The sequence below is a fragment of the Emys orbicularis genome, chromosome 8, assembly GCF_028017835.1.
Source record: "Emys orbicularis isolate rEmyOrb1 chromosome 8, rEmyOrb1.hap1, whole genome shotgun sequence".
NCBI classification, from domain to species: domain Eukaryota; kingdom Metazoa; phylum Chordata; order Testudines; family Emydidae; genus Emys; species Emys orbicularis.
Genome location: NC_088690.1, coordinates 34,655,874 through 34,673,336, shown reverse-complemented (window position 1 = coordinate 34,673,336; position 17,463 = coordinate 34,655,874). Strand labels below are relative to the sequence as shown.

Sequence of the window (17,463 nt, the reverse complement as noted above, 5' to 3'; positions counted from 1 at the left end):
TTAAAAAGGGCATCTTTTAAAAAGTTTTCACTTCTGTGGTAGGCATCCATCCTGCTGCTTCCAGCAAAACTCCTGTTTTTTTTGGGGGGGGGGGGGGAGAAGAGGTGAAATTCCCATTTGTTGGTATTTTAATTGCAGTAATCTATTGAATCCCTTCTTCCTGATGTCTGTATTGTATTCACTGCGGACTTCATTCTCACTGCAGGCGCACATGCCGCAGATGCTGGTTGTGCATTCAGTGTATAAGCAGACACGATGCTGCTCCATTTCTAAAATTAACTACTTAATACTCTTAACAATCATTTGCACATACCAGTAAAACATATAAACAAAATAACTGTTAGTTTGACAAAGCAGTAAGTCCAGCTGAGCTATCTAAAACTCAGATCTAAATCAGACCGGTTACAGGTTTATATGAGAAAACAAAATACATACCAAGATATTTCCCTCTCAGGGACTTATAACCGTTTGGGGGGAGTAAATTAAAGGAGCAGCTGGTCTTGACACTAAAGGACAGGACTGGAAGTTGGGAGATCTGGGTTCTAATTCCAGTTCTGTCAGACGCTTGCAGTCTTTGCTAGTCACTTACCTTTTTGTGCCTGTTTATCTGAAAAAATGGGGGTTCTTGCCTTCTGCACATGGGTATTGTGTGGAAGTAATTAATGTTCTGAAAACATATTGAGACCTTTTTATAAAAAGCACTGATGAAGTGCGAAGTTGTTATAAAATTTTGGCCTACATTTTCAAAAGTTACTAGAGATTGAGAGTATCTGTTTTTGGGCACAGAACTTTAGATTCTTTATAGGAGTCTGACTTTAAGAGGGTGGATGCTCAGTGTTTGAGTCACTATATCTAAACACTTCTGAAAATTTAGGCCTGCTTCCCCGAAGAGATTTGGCAATAGTACATTAATTAAAAGAATACCGTGACCAAACCTTTGGGATTCTCCATATACTAACTATAATCTTTAGCACCACTATGAATGTGAAGATTGTTTAGTTACTCTAAACTTGTCTTTATCCTGTGCAGCTTTGAACAAAGGGGTAAATACATGCTTAACTTTTGTATGCAGTTAATTATCATGATTGTATGTGTAAGTGGCCATTGAAAGCCCCACATCTGCTTTACACACAGTTGTGGCAACTGCATGAACAAACTATGCTCTTGTGCATACGCAGAAAGTTTAGAAGAGCCATTATAGGCTATTTTCTTAAACTGGTGAAATCCCCTCTACAGCTAAAGCTGGGACTAGTAGTTTTCTGGATGGGACCTGCAAGAAATGTTCTCCCCCATTCCCCTACTCACTTTCTCTCCAAGTGATGGGGATGTTTTCACTTTTGGGACTAAGGAAAATATTTTTCAGGATAACACTAACTTTCTTGAATTCCAGCTAGCTAGTTTTCATCTGGCCTTGTCTGAATTGTATAATCAATTTTATAAAGCTAATGTTGCTTACCATGGAAGCTTGAACAGCCTTCTCTCTTAAATGTTATGTAGGCAGGTTCCTGTGGCTTACAGCTTGTCTAATACTTAATACCCTTTGTTAGAAAGCAAAGTTGAGACCAAATTTGCAATCTTTAACAAATCCAGTTTCCATATTTTCTATGACTTACTAATTCAGATAAAGGGGTGTGTGTGAAAGGGAGGTTTGTTACTGCTGCTTTCTCTACTCATTTATAATGTGTTTCATAGGTGCTGAATAGTGTGGATTTATTTATTTTTGTTTTTTGTTTTTTTATTTTAAGAAATTGTTTAAACTTGTTTGAGTTTCTGGTGTTACTTGATTATCTATCTGTTTAGTACATATCCTCCCACATGCACACTTAAAACTATCTTGCTACTTTTACAGAGATTACGAACAGAAAACCGACTCTTAAAACAGCGCATTGAAACACTAGAAAAAGTGAGTACATGAGTGACTGGATTTAGCCTGTATCTTTACTACATAATTGCCACAAACTTGAATACATGAAATACCTCATAACTGTAACTTGTTTATAAAATTTTGTGCACTATTCTGCAGTATTTATCTCTATTTAGCTCAATAGTATGGCAATAATAATAATGATATGGATGCTGCTTACAAATGCAGTGTTTCTTAAAACTTGTATCTTAGGGTTGTACTAAATGGATAGAATTGCATATAATTTAAAAATCCCAACTTCATCTCTGTGGAATTGCATTCCCTGCATCCGAAGGATCTCTGCAAAAGACAGAAGGATTAGAGTACACGTAGTTTGGGGGGATTCTTAACTATCCAAAGTCCTAAGTTTCTAGCCACTGCAGGTGCGGGCTGAATGAAGAGCCAGCAAATGCTCAATGTGAGCTAGTAAAAAGAGGATAGAGATGAATGCGGGTTCCACCAGTCTCTGTTCTTCCAAAAGTCTAATAGGCTGTTTCAGCACTCCCAGTCTAATTCAGTCTGGGAAGCCTGATGCCTGGTTCTCTGGCCTCTTGCATGGATCTGTATTACACTAGAAAATTGGATCAGAGGCAGGAAAGACTTGGGTATGCTTTCAGATCGATCTAAATGTCTTAGACTTCTTTAACCCTTGGACTTCAGTACAACTCTGTGGATTTCATTTTATTTTTTGAAAGCACATCAGATTATAAAAGTAAACCGGTATTGATGTATTGTCAAAATACAGGCACTGCTCATGGATAACCTCTCTGTCCATATCCTGAAATCATAATTCTGGTTGTAAATTTGTCTCTCCGATCTGGTGGTAGGTTTAGAAATGTAAGTGGGTTTTTTTTTTTTCTTGTAACTTGCAATATTAAATTGTTCACTTCCCAGATTAAATCAGACCCTTGTGTAGAGCACATAGCAGTCTTTGTGCACTAGTAATTTCCTGGGGCTTTGCATGCCCCCCAGAGACATAATCCATTTCAAATGGTAAATCGATATGACAGTTCCTTTAACAGGTGTTGTATCAAATTCTAATTTGTTATAGCAATAAAGAACATTAACTTGCAAGAAACCACACTATAAATAAGAGTGCAACATTCACGAAGCAAAAAATTGGGCAGGAAAATATTGTTTGAAGAAAAGACTTTGGGAATGTTTCTACTTTTAGTGTTGATAATATACTGGCAAAACTTGCCTGAATAGAACAAGGAGTCTGGTGGCACCTTAAAGACTAACAGATTTATTTGGGCATAAGCTTTCGTGTGTAAAAAACCCACTTCTTCAGCTGTATGGAGTGAAAATTACAGATGCAGGCATAAATATACTGACACATGAAGAGAGGGGAGTTACCTTACCTTACAAGTTGAGAACCAGTGTTAACAAGGCCAATTCAGTCAGGGTGGATGTGGTCCACTCCCAGTAATTGATGAGGAGGTGTCAACAGGGCCGCCCATAGGATTCAGGGGGCCTGGGGCAAAGCGGGGGAGCTGCGGCACTTGTACTCGCCCCGCGGAGGTCCAGGTCTTTGGCGGCGGGGACCCTACAGTAGTTCTGCGTCTTCGGCAGCACTGAAGGGCCCCCCGCTGCCGAAATGCCGCTGCCGGGCCAGGGCTCACGGGGCCCCTGCCGCTGAAGACCCAGACCGCCGCCGGGCCAGGGCTCGTGGGGTGCCTGCGGGGCCTGGGGCAAATTGCCCCACTTGGGGCCCCCCCTCCACCCCGGGCGGCCCTGGGTGTCAATACCAAGAGAGGTAAAATGCCACCGGACTCCTCATTGTTTTTGTGGATACAGACTGACTGGCTACCCCTCTTACATGAAAAGAGAAGCCTATTTTTGAGACTGCTAGAGGCTGATTGCAACGAGTCACTCAGTAGTGAATTTCCATTATTAAATATTGCAGTTTTACAAATAAAAGGGGGGGGAGGGGTAGCTCGGTTTGAGCATTGGCCTGCTAAACCCAGGGTTGAGAGTTCAATCCTTGAGGGGGCCACTTAGGGATCTGGGGCAAAATCAGTACTTGGTCCTGCTACTGAAGGCAGAAGGCTGGACTCGATGACCTTTCAAGGTCCCTTCCAGTTCTAGGAGATAGGACATCTCCATTAATTAAATTAAAATAAATCTTTCAGAGGAATTTGAATCTAAGTTTATAGAAAGCTTTGTTTTTAATATACTCAATCAAACATGAGAGCATTTGGTAATTGTGTACTTCAAGCAAAAGTTGCAGCATTTCATCTTCAGGGTATTCCAATATTAGTGGTTGCTCTTAAGTGTCTTTTTCATTTTTTTAACAATTCTAGTAGTTTAGGAGTGATTCCCTATTAATAGGGAAATAGCTGTACAGCAGCAATATATTGCAAACCAATAGGAATGTTAAGTGCACCTGTTGTGAGGAAAAAGATGCTTTTCCTTCTCAAAAAAACTCTAATAGTTATAATATAGATGACTTAATTGTGACTTCATGAGGAACATTTGAACCTAATTTAAACAGCTAAGTGATCAGCTTAATATAGATAAGAACTAAATTCTCTTAATGTGACTGAACTTTCTTTTGATAGTTTAACAATATATTTTGTCTGGAAGTAGTAATTTGTATGGGGGAAGTATACTTTGTTGCAGAGAATCTGAAAAACATATAAGTGCATTAGAAGAGAATAGACTTGAAACTGCACGTGCCTGAAAGATTCAGTGGGTTCTTTGGCTAAGCTGAACTGCTTTGGATAGAATGCTTGTCAGAGTACTTAGAGATCTAGGAAAACTTTTCTGTTGTAGAACTTGAGCAAGGTGTGTTTGCTAGAATGTACTAATGCAAACTATTGGCTCCTAAACCTGTTTTAGAATAGGTCATTGGCTCTTCATGCCTGACATTTTGCATCATTTAACTTTCTTGCTTTTACCTCTTGGGAGTCTTGATATTGCATGAATGCCTCTGCATTTAGCGCAGTTTTAAATATGATTAGATTATGCCTTCCTTTCATGGTATAACCATGGGTCAAGTACTTTACATTCCTGTTCATATTCAGAATATTTCAGATAGTGCATTACTATCTAGTGTAAATGACTAAACAAAAAATGGTTCACATCAAAATACCCAGTCTCTTCTAGACGAGTTTTAAATTCTTAGTCTGGCTTTGAGTACCTCCTTACGTTGACTGCTAAGATGGAATGCTATAGATTGATACAGAAGGTAATCATCATTGCAGTGACTTTCAAACATAAATTGTATTAATTTGTATGAAAAGTCAGTCCTGAAAGATTACTGTTTGTATGGAAAATGGGTAGAATTTGACATTCATTCTTGGATCTTAATTTGTCACTCTTACCTCTCCTCTGTTTTTGTTTTTCTTTTCCCTTGTATTCCTGTCTAAATTTTTCCTTTTTGTAGGAAAGTGCTTCCTTGGCAGATAGATTGATACAGGTATAGTCCTTAAGTATTTTACCTTATACCTCCCCTCCCACCCTCAAAATGGAAAACACTGTATTTAATGCATGGATAGTTCCATGCATTTATTTTGAAATGTAACCCTACCTACTTAATTTGGACATAAAATATTTAGCTAATTCTTCATTAGAATTTTGTTTATTTTTAGCATCTAAAAATAGACCACTCTGACATCTGCACGTTGTAATATTTTTCTAACATGAATTTTGTAATCCATGGATTCTGTGGCATTATTAACACTTACCCTTAAACTGAATGCTGAAAACTCTTAGCAAACCGGTGCATGTATAACAGAGTAACATTGCATGAACTGAATTTTATTGAATGCAAGTACACATCTGTACTTGCTAAAAGATGGTAAGCTTTAATTTCACAAATTAGAGCAGTACTAAACTGCTACATTTTACTAAATTGTTATCAATTGTAACTAAGTTCTATGCTGTTTGTGAGATTTAATATCGCAAAGTAAATGGCTAAGCATCACAAAGACAGTCTTTCTTGGATCTGTCCTCAACTGCTTTAAAAAGAAAATTATGTCCTAAGGGACAAGTGACAAGGGCCCAGGAGGCTGAGGAAAACTACCTCATAAAACGGGAGCTAGCCACCATCAAACAGCAGAGTGATGAGGCCATTACTAAACTGGAGCAAGCTGAGAATACCATCAGGGAGCTCCAGCAGCAACAATGGGTAAGGAGCCTGGTAGCACTTCATCTCATCTGTCTCATTCACTTGTTTATTTCTACTGGTCATGGCACGATCTCTGTGCTGTCCTTGTAAATATTTTGTTTATCATACTATCTGCACTCATGAAATTATACAAACTCCAACTTGTAAGAATGATAGACCATTTAATAGCGTGGTTTGACTTTATTGATAGACTAAATTAAACTTCTTTACATATATCCTATGCACACATCAGACAGACAAGTTATTTTTCCTTCAATATTTTTCTGTAGGTCTTCAAATATTAAGTCCAGGAATTGCAAATTGATTCGTAAAACCTTTGCCTAGCCTCTTGTTATAATTTAACATGGAATGATTTTAATTTTTCTACCTACTTAGACATTTTGTTGTTTCCTGAGATTAGCTTTCTGTAAACCAGTTAGTAAGATTTCATCTGTAGGCTTCTAGTGACATGCTAAGACTTTATGCTGTACCAAAAAAGCACTTTTTACTAAAGGAGAACATTAACTATGCTGCTTCAGCATATTTTGGTTTATATTTAGAAATAAAGTAGGTGTGTAAACTGTAGCTAGCTTGTGTAGAATATGGAAGTTTCGCTAAGTGGTCATTGCTACAAAATAGATTCAAAGTGTCATTTTGCTCTAAGCTGCTGTCAGAGCATTTGCTATTTTCTCCTGAAAGATATAGATGTGCCTCCGCAGTCTAAACTTGCATTTAAGAAAAGCGGTTATGTACTGGCATATAAACTCCCATATCACTTTAGACCGTGCATCACAAAGTACCTGTCCAGAGCTCTAGACACTTCTGGCACATGCCTAAAACACAGTTGTACAACCAGATATTACCAACAAGAAAACAATCAAATCAAAATAGAACTGTAGCCCTCCCTACCAGTACCAGAATTGTGCCTTAACTGCACAATTCCTTCCCTAAAACTCAGGAAATACTTGCACCTGCAATCTGGGAAGCCGGAAAATGTTTTTCATTCGACAGAGGTAAATCTGTATGCCCAAAATACAACTGGAATACAAATTTGTAGAAATTGAAGCATTTTGTGCATATGCAATCTCTATTTGTAATACCCAAATATTGCATTTCAGAGTAGTTGTAACAAGAAAATGTAGTCTGACAGACTAGATCATAACTGTGAAGAGAGCTCTGACTAATTGGCATATAACAAATTACTGTTCGCTTAATTGTGGCAAGTTTCCCATTAAAAAAGAATAAGAAATGGATTGTGGGAATGGTGGAGATGTTCTTGTGGCTGTTTTTTGACTTAAAGCATTCAAGTAAGTACATTTCCACTTAAATGAAACTTTTTATACCCACAGCCACTTAAGGTTTCAAAAATATATTCTTGTGTGCCAACAAAAAATAAGAGTTTGTATCTAAATGTATTTCTGGACATACCATAGCATCTCCATAGTTAGTGTTGCATTTAAATTTGCAATTAAAGTAGGACTAAAATCTATCTTTAGCAATTTACTTTGTTAAATTTGAGGGCTAAATTCACTCATTGTGTATGGGGCAAGTGAATTTAATTATTTATTCAGTTATTTTACTAGTCAGGCTGGCACTTTAAAAACGTGCCCGTTCTAAAATGACGTTAAAGGGCCTCCTTGGCACGTCTGCTTTCTGGTGTACTAGGCATAAGGATGAGGGAGTCCTCTGTACTTAATATGCTTGAAGAACACCCTCACCTTTGCCCCCCTGGACAGTCTTTGTCCACAGCCCTCTTAAATACCAACTCTGGCATCACTGCTTTCACCCCCTTGAGTCTCAGCACACTGGGCAGTAGCACTGTGAGGAGCCACATATGTAGGATTAGCAGCTGTGTAGGTGGAGGATGGGATGGATATTGCAGGGATGGTGAGGCCTGGGGATGAGGGGAGGCATTTGCCCTGTAATCACTGTGCATGTACTAAATTGCCCTAAATGTCACACCCACAACCTTGATTCCAGCCATATGCTTTCAGTTGTACAAATAATGCATGAGACTGGAAGTGCATGAGAGATCAATAGTCTCTGTAGATACAATCTGTGGTTGGAGTTAAAGTTGTGCATTTGTGTGATATAAAGGAATTTGGTGTGCATTGTCATTGGCTATATGTTGAAAGTGCAAAGGAGTTGATTGTGGAGGTGAGGAGTCGGTGCGTTTTGTTAATGGGATGATTAGATGCTAAGGCTGCCTGAACTGGTGCCTTCCTGGATTTTTAATGACTGTGTGTTGGTGGGGTTTACATAGTAAACTTTTTTAACATGAGGAATAGATACAGTGGCTGCAAAAACTTTGAATGTATGCACAGCACCACCTAGTGGAAGTTAATAACATTTAAAATCTGACGTTCAAAAGAAATTTATAATTAACAACTTTGACAGGAAAATTGAGGCATCTCATTATTTCGATGCTGTTGCTTACTATTGTGGGTCCACTCTTGGGGGTATTAGAACATCTTGATATCAATATAGTCTTATAACTTCCTTTGTTTATTGTCCTTCATCCTGAAGGATTCAAAAATTATTTTACTGGTGATGCGTTAACCGCCATCTCTGAGTGGCATTACATACTAAGAAGTATTTGCATGGTATAACTTGCATAAATTTCAAAAGTGCAGTCCACGCCATAAATACTTTAGAGTCGAAGTCCCTCGTCCTGCAGTTCACTGTGTATGGGTGCATATCTGCATCTGTATGCCATGAATTGCAGGATTGGGGCCTAAATTTGATAGATACTGAACATTAAGATAACAAATGGAAAGTATTCATGTAGCAGTCTCTTTTAGACAGCAGCAGTAATGGACTTTAGGAGGGAAAGCAAACTTCTCTAGATGAAACTTCGGAAGCAGATTTAGGTAGGAAGACTATTACCCAAGTTGCAATTATGCTAGCCAGGCTGATGTGAAAAGTGCAATTACTCATGTTCAAATACTAACCAGATTTGATTCTAACTGTTGATCTGAGATTTCAAGCTCGCACGAAATGACTAAAGGCCCTATTTTAAGATTACCTATGTAAAATATTTTGTCTTAAATATCTTCTACACAATTGCTCTGCAAGACTACAAATGCACATAAAATTGTGCATGTAACCCAAGTGTACCTGTTGACACCAGAACCCTGACTTGTATGCAGCCTTGAGATTTTTCTTAAACCTGTAGTCTAGATATTTGTAAGGAATTTGACAGTAAAAATAAATGACACTCTTATAAATTGCCAAAGCTTCTTTTTGGAGCAGTTTTTGTGGACTTTTGTGTCTGTGGAAGGAGGGGAAAACTTCTTAAAGCTCTCTTCAGACAATTACGGGACGGACTTAAAACTACCGATGACTTTGTATGCTGACAATCTTGCTCATTACGCACGCGCGCGCGCGCACACACACATCACATCTGACAATATTTTATATATAGGATAACAAGATCCTTTTTCTTTGTATAGCCGATTATATTAAGGTAGCAGTCTGGCATGAAAATTTGACTGAGATATAACTTCTGTTCCAGATCCTAAACTGCATGTCCGAATATAAGGCAACTGTGTAAATTAACCGCCTAAAAGTTTTATTAGATTGCCAAGTGGGGAAGGGGAGCAAATGCATTGTAAAGGCAGCCATATTCTGAAATAAAAAGGTTGTAGGTAGCATTTGTGCCAAATAGAACATAATTTTAAAAACAAACCAAAAACTTTGGTTGGTACAGCTGTTGTCTTGAAGACATCTGAAGATGATTAACAATTTTTATATTTTCATGGGCTCTTGTCAATATATTTCAAAGAAGAAAAAATTTTAGTAACTTGTCAAAGTTCTCTGAAAACATTGGGTAACCTAAAGATTAAGAGACCATTTAGCACAAATTTACTACAGTTTAGCAGGGAGTATGGAGGAAATTGTGTTCAAAATTCAGCAACATTTGAAAGTTAGTACATTATTCTAAAAAATGTGATAATTTTTAAACGGAGTTGGTGAGGTGAGTCAAACTTTCATTGTAACAAATCTCCAGTAAGTTGACTCTCCCATGAGGCAACTTCAGATTTTTTATTTTATTTTATTTATTTATTTATTTTTGGAAAACCAAATATATGAATGCTACAATATTTAATTTGTTTGGATTTGTAAAAGCTGGGGATCACTCTAACGATCTCTCAAAACTGTTAGACACAGCTCTAACTTGAACCTTATGGGGAAGCAAAGGATCTTTTTAATATTTCTTAAATTTTCTTTTGAGTTTGCAAGTTTGTCATGCATTTTATAGTCTAATTCAATTGAACACAAACCTCAATTTCCCCCCTAAATCACATAACTTAGAACTAAATCTAATTTTGATTTGAATAAATTAAAAATTTTAAGGGCCTGTGCAGCCGGGTTAAAAATGGTTTCAAATATCTTCGAGAAGCTCATGATGGCTAGCTTTCAAGCTTAGGACATTTACTCCTTTAAATGTCTACTATTTGAATAGTGACGCTTCCTGGAAGGGGACGAATGCACGTGTATTCAATTATGTTTATAATGCCGTAGAGTGCAGCTTTTTTCAGGAACACCTGCCAAAATGTGTGATATTGAAAAGCATAGTGATGACAAAGGAAATACAAATTCATTCACTAAAGCATTTTAATACTGTGTGTGTGCATAACAGCAAACTTTTTAGCTTGATTGTTAAAGAATCATAAAACAAAATGTAACTTACCCAAGGAGAATCTGAAACTAAATAGTTTAGAAAAGATACTGCCTGATTCTATAAGCAAAACTGAGTGTGCAGCTGCTGGCCACAGGCAACAATATGTGAGCAGCCCTGGATTTCACTGAGCCAATAATCTTAATGTCTTCACTGTAGATTGCTGCAAAAGCATTTCCTGGGGAATGTGGCCATGTGTGACAATCCGGCAGCTGCCAAAGACATTTCATAGTGGCTGAAATTCAGTTCCTGAGTTTTTAACATCTGAATGGGTTACTTAGAGTAATGTATCCATTTGTGAAGCTAAATGAGGAAAATACTAGAGATTTGCCTCCATGGGTGCTGGAACAATTTGTATGGTTCATTGTTTCTCAACACCCGCACTACACTGGGTAAACCCTGTATATGATGGAAACGCCTTGAAGCCCAGCACCCACACCATCCCTAGTTCTAGCACTTATGTTTGTCTCCATGTATCTTGGAGCTGTACCTATGGTAGAGGTAAACTTTTAGTATACACATGCATCTGTGTAACATCTTCCCAAGGATTAAGAGTGTTCCATTGGACTGGGACTTGGAGATCTGGGTTCAGTTTCTCACTCTGCCACAGGCTTCCTGTGTGACCTGGGGCAAGTTACTGGCATCTAAAAACAAAGTTGCTCTGACTTTGTGAAAATTTCAATGTAAAATCACACCTTTAAATAGACTCTTAATTGTTTATTATCTAAAATGATGCTGATTCTGGTAATTCATTATGTAGAACGGAAAATCTAATCTCTTCTAATCTCCTCATGATTATCTGATGAGCAAAAAGCTGTAACGCTGCACGCTGCAAAAATCTGCTCCTGGTTATTCTGACTGTGCTGGGCAATCAACATAAAGTTAAGGACTTGCAAACAGACTTGAAATAAAATAAAGAATTGAAATACAAAATTGCATTCAGTTACTGTTGTGATATCACAACAATAAGGAACAAAATACTGGTCAGAAAATATATACAAATTAGAGTAGTTCCCACATGTCATGGACCATTTTGGTGCAATGGACTACATGAAAGCCAACCGAAACTTGTCAAATAATTAGAAATAAAGTAGCTTACTTTCAATAAGCGCCTTGTCAAACTTCGATTAAAAAAAAAAAAAATCATGTCCTTGAAGCAGGAATTACTGTTTTTAAGTAAAAAGCGACAGAAGTTTTTTTAAGTAGCTTTTCAAGTCTCCACTTTCCCATCAAAAATGAGTTATTGTAAATTAACCTTGGTTAAAAAGTAAAATGAAGATTTCAACCTAAAGGAACAATGCCATGTTTTCTTGTTTGTATGTCCTATCTTAAACAGAACTTGGAACAAGAAACCTATAACAGAGCAAGTTTGACAGTCTAAGTATCATTGATAAGATGGTATACAGGACCTATATATATATTTTTAAATAAGCTCACTATGGGGCTTAATTATGTAAATTTGGAAAAGTGATGTGAATTCAAGTAGTGCGGTCATAAAGGAAAACTGATAATCACAGCAAAGTACTTGTGATGGTCCCTAAATGTTACAGTGCATATTTGTTCTGTCAGTTATTTAGGACCAACACTTGCTTGCAATAAATGAGTAGTCACACTGAAACAATGGGACAGCTTGCATGAGTAAACTGAGTAGGATTTGGTCGTTGAGGTTTGTATACAACCTCTCCCTATATAACTGTCGACTTGTAGGCATATAACTTGTACTATGCTACCATAAGTTTTCCTCTAGGGTAATTGTAGGCACTGAATTTAAAGGCCATGATACAACTCTCAAATGTAATTGATACATAAAAAAATAAATCTAACAATGGCTAACCATCACCATGGCCCCTTTTCTTGTATGTTATATATGCTCACCTTGTACTGCTTGTCTGTCTTTATAGCTTGTGTCCTCAAGACCAGGGTTGTCTTCCTATTTCTGTACAGTGTCTAGTCCAAGTATAGAGTGCTACCATAATATAAGTTATGCTTCAGTAGCTTTGCAAAGTCTGTTATTTAATTCAGAAACAAAATTGTTCGAGAAAAACATAGACAAAAGGGAAGTATTTTGTTTGTATATATTACAACTAATGTTCTGATTTGATGATTGAGTAAAACAGATATACAACGTCTTAATTCCAGGTGTTATAGTTAATGATACTATGATAGAAACTATATTCAACTGTTGCCCCTCAAATTGGACTTTCTTAGCACTTATGCATCTAAAAACTCTAGAGACCACTGTTTTCTTGGAGACTTAAACAACCATCTTTTCCAAATGACAGAACCATAAACTTCATGGAGAAATTCTCAAGTAGGGGGATGTTGCCTATCAAGCAGTTTCTGCAGAGGACTATTTAATTGTGGATCTTCCTGGCTTTGTGGTGGCGGCAAAGTCCTCTGTTGCACTGCTAAAGCAGTCTTGAAAGAAATGCGTTTTTTATAATGTGGCAGTCACAAGAAGTGAAATATGACTGCACTGAAGTAACATCCTGCTTGGGTACAAGTTCTCAGTCAAGCCTCCCTGCTGGAAGTGGCTACTTTATCCACTTTACAAAAATATTCTAGTTCAGAAGGGGGATAGAAGGATGACATTTTGTTACTGGAGTTGTGGGTGTTTTTTGTTTTTGTTTTTTAAATATGGTGGGCAAGTCAATTGAAGGGAGCAGCAGGAGAGGGATTATCACAATTCTAGTTGTATCACTAAAGTAAGCAGCAACAGAGTCCTGTGGCACCTTTAAGACTAACAGATGCTGCAGGACTCTGTTGCTTTTTACAGATCCAGACTAACACGGCTACACCTCTGATACTTAAAGTAAGCAATGATTTATGAGCTAAGATCGGTGGTAATCTTTCAGGGGTACCGAAAGGTTGCTGAAAATTTCTGACTAATAGGCTGACTGTAACTAGGATTGGAGAAGGGTCTCTGACTAATAGGCTGACTGTAACTAGGACAGCTGTGCCAAACTAGTCTTTCCACAAACTCTCTTGTTTTTGCACATAACAAAATCACTGTGCTAGACTTAACCCCTTATTCACGTTGGTGATCAGTTACTGTAACAAATATTCCTGTTGACTTCATTGGGACTAAATATGTGAGTAACCCAATGGAATTAAGGGGCTCACAATGTGGTCCTGTATGTTTGGGTGTGTTTAGGTTGTTTCTGGTTGAGAGGCACAGCACTAGGATATCTGAGGGCAGGTCTTCACTACGGGGGGGGGTCGATTTAAGATACGCAAATTCAGCTACGCGAATAGCGTAGCTGAATTCGACGTATCGGAGCCGACTTACCCCGCTGTGAGGACGGCGGCAAAATCGACCTCCGCGGCTCCCAGTCGACGGCGCTTACTCCCACCTCCGCTGGTGGAGTAAGAGCGTCGATTCGGGGATCGATTGTCGCGTCCTGATGAGACGCGATAATTCGATCCCCGAGAGATCGATTTCTACCCGCCGATTCAGGCGGGTAGTGTAGACCTAGCCTCAGTCTGGATGGAAGCGTATTAGAAGAGCTGTGGACAGAAATATGTACTGCACCTATCTGCACTGTCAAGCATACTGCTGTTAGTCTTCAGCTTTCAGGAGCACACTTTATTTGTAGATTTAAGTGTGTGAAAACTTTTATACACTACTATTCTCACTTGATAATGTATATTTGCAAACTTTATAGCATAAGTGCAGTTCCCGCTACAGTGAAGACTTTGTGCTACAGCTGGAAAAAGAGTTGGTCCAAGCCAGACTAAGTGAAGCGGAATCCCATTGTGCTCTGAAGGAGATGCAAGATAAGGTTCTAGAGATGGAAAAGGTAAATCAAAACCAGCAGAAAGTAGCACTGTAAATAACCACACAAGTCCCCATAGTTTAGCTGCATAATTGTACTCCAAAATCTATCCTGTTCGGTTTCTAGCTCATGGTTGCAAAAAACCTTCAAAAATCTGAGATGAATGTAACCAAAAGCAGAGATGTGTGCTTGAGCCTTCAGAGATCTTGGCGCAATACTCAGGTGTGAACAGTTCCCTTTCCTTTCATTTCCATGTGATCACTTTGAAGTCTGGTGGTTCGTGTAAACGTTTTGTTTTATTATTGATCGTTTTGTCAAGCCTCAAGATAGTGTCCATCCAATGCTTGGACTGCTGGTAGATATTGATGCAGGGCGTAGTTAGCTGCTGACAAAGGTATCTGTAATGAGGAATTCAAGCTCTCCTCCTTTCCAAATTTTCAAGTGCTTGTTTGGCAGGAAAATTTCCTGGGTTACTTAGAGGAAAAAGATGCCCCCTCTTCACAGTACCAAAAACCTCAACTGTCTTAGTTTTGGTTTTGACATCCATCTCCCTCCTTTTTCATGCGTATTGAAAGTTACAATTGTCCTCTAACAATCAGCTGTCAAAACATCCAGCTTCCTTTGCAGAACAAAAATCTGCAGCACATCAAAAATTTGCAGAATAAGATGGAATAATCCCAAATGATATAACTGATATGATGTACTGGTTGGGGGACTAGGCAGTCCCACATATACAGGATTGTAGTATGGCAGTCTGCCTCTCAAAGGGTCTGTTGAACCAGGGAACAGCAATCCCTTGCAGAAGTTGGGAACAAGCCAACCAGCAGATAATGACTGGCTGATTCCCAGTGGGAAGATATAAGTGAGGATACAGCTCTGTAAGGGTGCGGGAACAGGAGAGAGACAGACATTTCCCTGACCAGCAGCAGAAGACTGTAACAGGTTGGGTAGGCCCAATGGTCCCCCTGAGGTTAAGGGGAGGGCATGACCTCTTGAGCTTCTGGGGTGTAAAGGACCCTGCAGTATCAGGCTACGTCAGGACTATCCCTTTTTGTTACTTTTCTATATAGCTTGCATTTGTGTGGCAGAAAAATAAAAGCCTGCATAGAAGGCTAAAACAGAGGTGGCTGTGGCTGACTGTTTTGTCCCCAAGCTGGTGGACAGACCCACCAGATTACAGGACTTCAATCAAAATTTATATTTTAGGCAAAGTAAGACCTGGAGTACAGTGTTTTTAAAAGTAAAATCTTGACTCAACAGGTAAATCAAATTATCTGGAAGGCTTGGCATGTGTGTGTGGTGGGGTAAGATGCATAAAACATTAACGTGTTCAAATAAAAATTCATGATCTGAGGGTCCTACCCCAAAATTCAGATGAGCGTTTACCTATATTTAATCCTCTTCAGACATGGACATGATATTTTCTTTAAATTAAAAATTCAGTGTACATCTGAAAAAAGGAGTTATAACCATAACCGATAAAACCCATTTTTAGGAAATAACTTTATAAAAAGTTACTGCATCTCTGGACTGGAGCATGTACACTTGGATGAGAGAACATAAAATAACCAAAAGTTGCTTTGACTACTGCAGTCTACTATCTTTAGACCATATAGGCTGGGAAAAAATTCATTTCCCCAAGGTTTACACTGATGCACTAATAGTTCAGGAGCCTAGCAGGATATACTGTAGCTATTCACACTTGTGAATAGCTACAGCACTTAGTCTGAGACCTTTTGAAGCTGTTAAAGTGGATATTTACTATCTGTTAATTCTGATGGTACTACTGAATCCTATGTTAGCCAAATCATCATGATCCCCAAATATACCAAAGGTACAAAAAACAACCAGTGTTTCTTAAACACTATAAAAAAAATGGTAGGAAGGAGGAGGGAAGGAACAACATAATTAAACTGAGTATTTGATAGCAGTTCAAGTCCTTCACACATTTGCAATGTAATGAGCAGGGATGCTCCTGTTGAGGTGGATTTCTTTTTTAAATTTCCCTTCCACTTTTTGGTTATTGTTTTAATTTGTTTCAGTAATTCCACGTTAGTATTTTTAAACTTTTTCCAAGCTGTTCTTGTTACCAGCTACTCTTCTTTCTGGTTAGTTTCCCCCAGACTTATTCCTTTTCCCCCCTGTCCTGTAGGGTTCTGCTTCTGTCCCTATTATTTCATCTGTTTCCTTGCCCAGCTGCCATTCTGAATCTTCATTGACCCTTCTTTTTTCAACATCACTTTCTTCTGTCTTTTTCAAAGATGAACAAACTTTCCAAAAATTAAAGTCTGAGATCTCATTCATTAATAAGATGTGTAGGCTCAAATGGCAAAAATCACCGTAATGGTATAACATCTATTCCTCCTTCACTTTACCTAGCAAAAATAGAGTTCAAAACCTTCAGATTTGTTTTCCATGAATTTTTGTTGGCATTATTAATACCAAAGACAGTGTAAGCAATCCAGCTCCCTGCCCTGCTTTTTAGTGATGCCATCAACTCCAGCATGAGAAATCTAGAGGCCAGGAGGTCTGAAATCTTGGTATGTAATTTTAGTAATACTTGCCTTTTAAGTATTGCATTAAATTTTATTTGTCTAACTTAAATCCATACTTTATTCTGTCTACAGTCTCAGATTTAGCTTTAAAGCTTTTCATTTCATCTTAAGGTGCATCAGGAATAGCGATCACTCCAGGTGATCTTGGAACAAAACTTCCTAAATGCACACTTCTTCAATTAAATGTTTAAGAGGGTGTTCTTTGCTGCAGAGGAACAGTTCTTTACCTGATGAGAATAATGTTGCCAGACTCCAAGAAGAACTGATTGCAGTGAAGTTGAGAGAAGCAGAAGCTTTGATGGGCCTAAAAGAACTTAGACAGCAAGTCAAGGATTTGGAGGAACACTGGCAGGTATGGATATAAACCTCTTGATAAACTTACATATTCAATTGTCCTGCTTTATTCAAAAATATTTAAGTCTGAGAAATGGGTAAAG

The 17,463-nt window shown here is 38.2% G+C and overlaps 1 protein-coding gene across 4 annotated transcripts in view; it reads left to right on the top strand.

Moving 5' to 3' along the window:
- EVI5 (ecotropic viral integration site 5) overlaps positions 1-17,463 on the top strand; it is a 108,608-nt gene that overhangs the window by 17,625 nt on the left and 73,520 nt on the right. Inside the window, exons 10-14 of one of the 4 annotated variants that reach the window (XM_065409157.1) lie at positions 1,850-1,903; positions 5,292-5,324; positions 5,892-6,035; positions 14,361-14,495; positions 17,238-17,378. In XM_065409157.1, coding sequence (XP_065265229.1) covers positions 1,850-1,903; positions 5,292-5,324; positions 5,892-6,035; positions 14,361-14,495; positions 17,238-17,378 — 507 coding nt within the window. The remainder of the gene's footprint in view (positions 1-1,849; positions 1,904-5,291; positions 5,325-5,891; positions 6,036-14,360; positions 14,496-17,237; positions 17,379-17,463) is intronic. The other 3 variants (XM_065409156.1, XM_065409158.1, XM_065409159.1) reach the window with 3 other exon arrangements.